This window comes from Frankliniella occidentalis, unplaced genomic scaffold, assembly GCF_000697945.3.
Source record: "Frankliniella occidentalis isolate FOCC.00 unplaced genomic scaffold, Focc_3.1 Scaffold321, whole genome shotgun sequence".
In the NCBI taxonomy this organism is placed as follows: Eukaryota; Metazoa; Arthropoda; class Insecta; order Thysanoptera; family Thripidae; genus Frankliniella; species Frankliniella occidentalis.
Window position 1 is genome coordinate 354,327 of NW_026267445.1, and position 3,279 is coordinate 357,605.

At 56.1% G+C, this 3,279-nt stretch overlaps 2 protein-coding genes across 2 annotated transcripts in view; one reads left to right on the forward strand and one right to left on the reverse strand.

Moving 5' to 3' along the window:
- The window catches only part of LOC113214949 (phosphoserine phosphatase), a gene marked incomplete in the record, with an annotated part of 13,130 nt that extends 12,849 nt beyond the window's left edge, over positions 1 to 281 (forward strand). The window contains 1 exon segment of the mRNA XM_026434478.2: positions 1 to 281.
- LOC127751046 (glutamate receptor ionotropic, kainate 4-like) overlaps positions 163 to 3,279 on the reverse strand; it is a 12,497-nt gene continuing 9,380 nt past the window's right edge. Inside the window, exons 9-10 of the mRNA XM_052273973.1 lie at positions 925 to 1,039; positions 163 to 839 (exon numbers count right to left, since the gene is read on the reverse strand). Of these exons, the coding sequence (XP_052129933.1) occupies positions 453 to 839; positions 925 to 1,039 (502 nt within the window). The 3' untranslated portion in view covers positions 163 to 452. The remainder of the gene's footprint in view (positions 840 to 924; positions 1,040 to 3,279) is intronic.

A 3,279-nucleotide genomic window follows, 5' to 3' on the forward strand; every position in this document is an offset into this window, starting at 1 on the left:
CTTAGTAAAATCATGAAATGTAATTATTGAAAATTTTACTTGAAAGCTCCGGTTTTCAAAAACTTGCAAAATGTATAACAAATCAACATTTGTCATATCATAGAAACACCCTTGTGGTGATTTCTGCATCCCTGTCAGTTTTAACGGTTAAAAAAATATGAGTCCTGTCTTCCCTGTGGCCGATATGCGCCACAGTATTGTGATAATCCTGACTATCAGTTTGTGTAGTTAGTTAGTTAGTTGGTCCTATGAGTCTGAATAAAAATTCTTGGAAAACTGTGTTTATTGTTGTTTTCTCTTGCGACCAAATGTGGATCAAAATGGTCTTAATGTCATGAAGACCTTGTCAATCTCGCAAAATGACGACGAGTCCCAATGGAACTCCACCATGACTCCAACGTACTGACGAGGGGCTGCTGCCCACCTCATCCACCCCGTCAGGACTAAGACCGTCAATGACGGGAGTGCGGCTGCAGCTCCTGAGCTCGCCGGGCGAAGTGCCCCAGGGCGCGGCCCCTCGTCTGCCAGTAGAGGGTGTGGCTCTCCAGGAGTAGAGCCGGCCCCGGTTCGCGATCCTCGTCGCCGACGTGAGCGGCTTTCCGGCTGGCCGGTCCGGGCCTCCACGGCCAGTCGACCTGGTCCGCGGTCCACTGTTGACCCATGGCGCGTCTCGGTCGCTGCTCCCGCTGCTGCAGGTGCCGAGGCCGCCCTCCGAATAGACGCAGGCAGAGGGAGCGGGTGGGCTGCTTGCCCTGGTGTCGCGCCGTCAGGCACTCCACGGCCAGGCAGAGGAGCGACAGCGCAATGCCGTAGGTCAGGAGCAACAGCAGCGGCACCACCTGCGCGTGAGAGCGTGTGACAGCGACACGCCGTGCGAACAGGCCGCGACCTCCAGTCGTCAGACTCCAGCCGACGGCTACCCACCTCTCGCACCCCGATGGGCGTGAGTCCCCGAGCGCCGGACTCGCACCGCGGGCGGGACGCGTACCAGCGCTTGGCTATGCGGTCCAGGTGTCCCAGCTCCCGCTGCCAGCGAACGCTGCGGCACGCGAGCAAGAGTAGGAATTTGTAGTAGCTCACTGACCCCTGGCATTTTTGAAGCTTACTTTACCGCAAAGACAGGCGCGCGGGTGGGTTAGCCTTCTACACGTCCCTGTTTGTACCGGGTGTCCCGGCTTACATGCCACTACGTTGGGTTGCCTATGCACTGGCAGCAGGGGCTGCAGGCGCGGGGCGGGTGGCGGAGGAGTGAGAGGAGCTGCCACTCTTCCGCCACCCGCCCCGCGCCTGCAGCCCCTGCTGCCAGTGCATAGGCAACCCAACGTAGTGGCCGAGACAACCGGTAGCTACACGATTGTAGCTACAGCCGACAGTGCCCGAGTCAGCTTAAACTGAACCGTCTATAGACGAATTCATTACTTCCGCCAATGCTAGAATATCAACCAGAAGTAAACTGCGCTAAGAACTAAAGCAGGCATGACCGAGCTTAGACCTCGGCCCGGTACGAGCAAGCTGGTATAGCCCAGCGTCGTAAAGCGTGGTCGTTGGCAGTTCGTGCGGGTGGTCGCTAGTTCGAATCCCATCCGCGGTCATTTTTCCCTGCTCGGCTGGCAAAGTGTCTTCGGGCGTCGGTCACAGTTTAGATCAAGATGCCGCTGAAAGTAGCGATCTGTATCGCTCCGTCGTGGCGAAGTCGGTAGCATCGGGGCCCGGTGTCTACCTGGTCGCTGGTTCAAATCTAATCCCGGTGATATTTTTCGCGCTCCGCTGGCCTGGCCATGACTTCACAGACGTGCGACACCTGATGGACCGGTCGCAAACAGTCGCTGGTTCGAATCTAGTCGACGGAACCCTTTTTCCCCTCTGCCAGCCATATGTTTCGGGGTGTCAGCAACAGCGGAGATAAGCTTTGGCTCTACAGAAGCCTCATTGGCTCAGTTGGTAGAGCGCGCGCCTCGGACGCGGATGGTCGTGGCTTCGAATACTGATCGAGGCTCACTTTTTCCTATTTAGTAGTTTGCGGCGCGGGGACCAAGGGTTAGAACAAAAGACCAGCCGACATGGGGAGGTGGACTTGACCGCCTGCTCAGCGGCCTCCCCCCCCCCCTTCCCCCCAAAAGTCAAAACGTTCGCCTCGACTAGGACTCGAACCCAGAGCCGACGGTGATCTATACACCACGCCCCAGCGCGCTCGCCACTCGGCTGTCGGCTCCACTCTTCAAGTAAGAGTTCGGACTTCGGTCTTTGTTTCACGAGTCTTGGTCTCCCGGATTGCACGCGTTCAGGTCGGGTCAAGTCCACCTCCTCGACGCGCTGGAGCCCGGGTCGATTCCTGGCCAGAAACAAGGAAAATGGCCACTAAAAGAGCCCCCCTTGCGCGAGGAGGTTAGGTTAGGCTAGCGGAGCGTGCATTTATTGGCCTTTCTGCCAAGATTTCGACCCGGGCTGCAGCGCGTCGAGGAGGTGGACTTGACCTGAGATGAACGCGTGCAACACGGCAGATCAACACCCGTAAAGAAGGACTGAGTTCTGACGTTTGTGTCCACAGAAGCAGGCGACAGCTGAGTGGCGAGCGCGCTGAGCTGTGGTCCGGAGATCGTCGGCTGAGGGATCGAATCCCAGCCTTGGAACTTTTTTCCCGCTCTGCCCGTCAACATGCGCATCTCGGCTCTAGATGACTCCCGAAGACATGATCAACAGAGCGGGAGAAAAAGAAGTTCTACAGCTGGGATTCGATCCCTCAGTCGACGGTCTCCGGACCACACCTCAGCGCGCTCGCCACTAGGCTGTCGGCTCCACTTAACAGCGGAGAGTACAGAACTCGGTCCTGCTTTACGAGACTTGGTCTCCCGGATTGCACGCGTTCAGGTCGGGTCAAGTCCACCTCCTCGGCGCGCTGGAGCCCGGGTCGATTCCTGGCCAGAAACAAGGAAAATGGCCACTTAAAGAGCCCCCCTTGCGCGAGGAGGTTAGGTTAGGCTAGCGGAGCGTGCATTTATCAGGGCGCCGTAACTTAACGTAACGCTGTTACGTTACAAATTTTTTCAGTACCAAAATATTTCGTTCCCTTCACCGTTTCGGTACAGTAACTTGTAACGTAACGGCCTCGTGATCCATATTGTTACGTTTCTGTACCTCTTGCAATCGGTTATCACAATTGTGGTACGAAAGACGTAACGTTATGTAGTGTCAATCCCAACCGTTACGTTAAAATGTAACGTTACAAAGGAAACATGAGATTTTGCTTCGGGTAGCAACGTTACAGTGTTATCACGAATA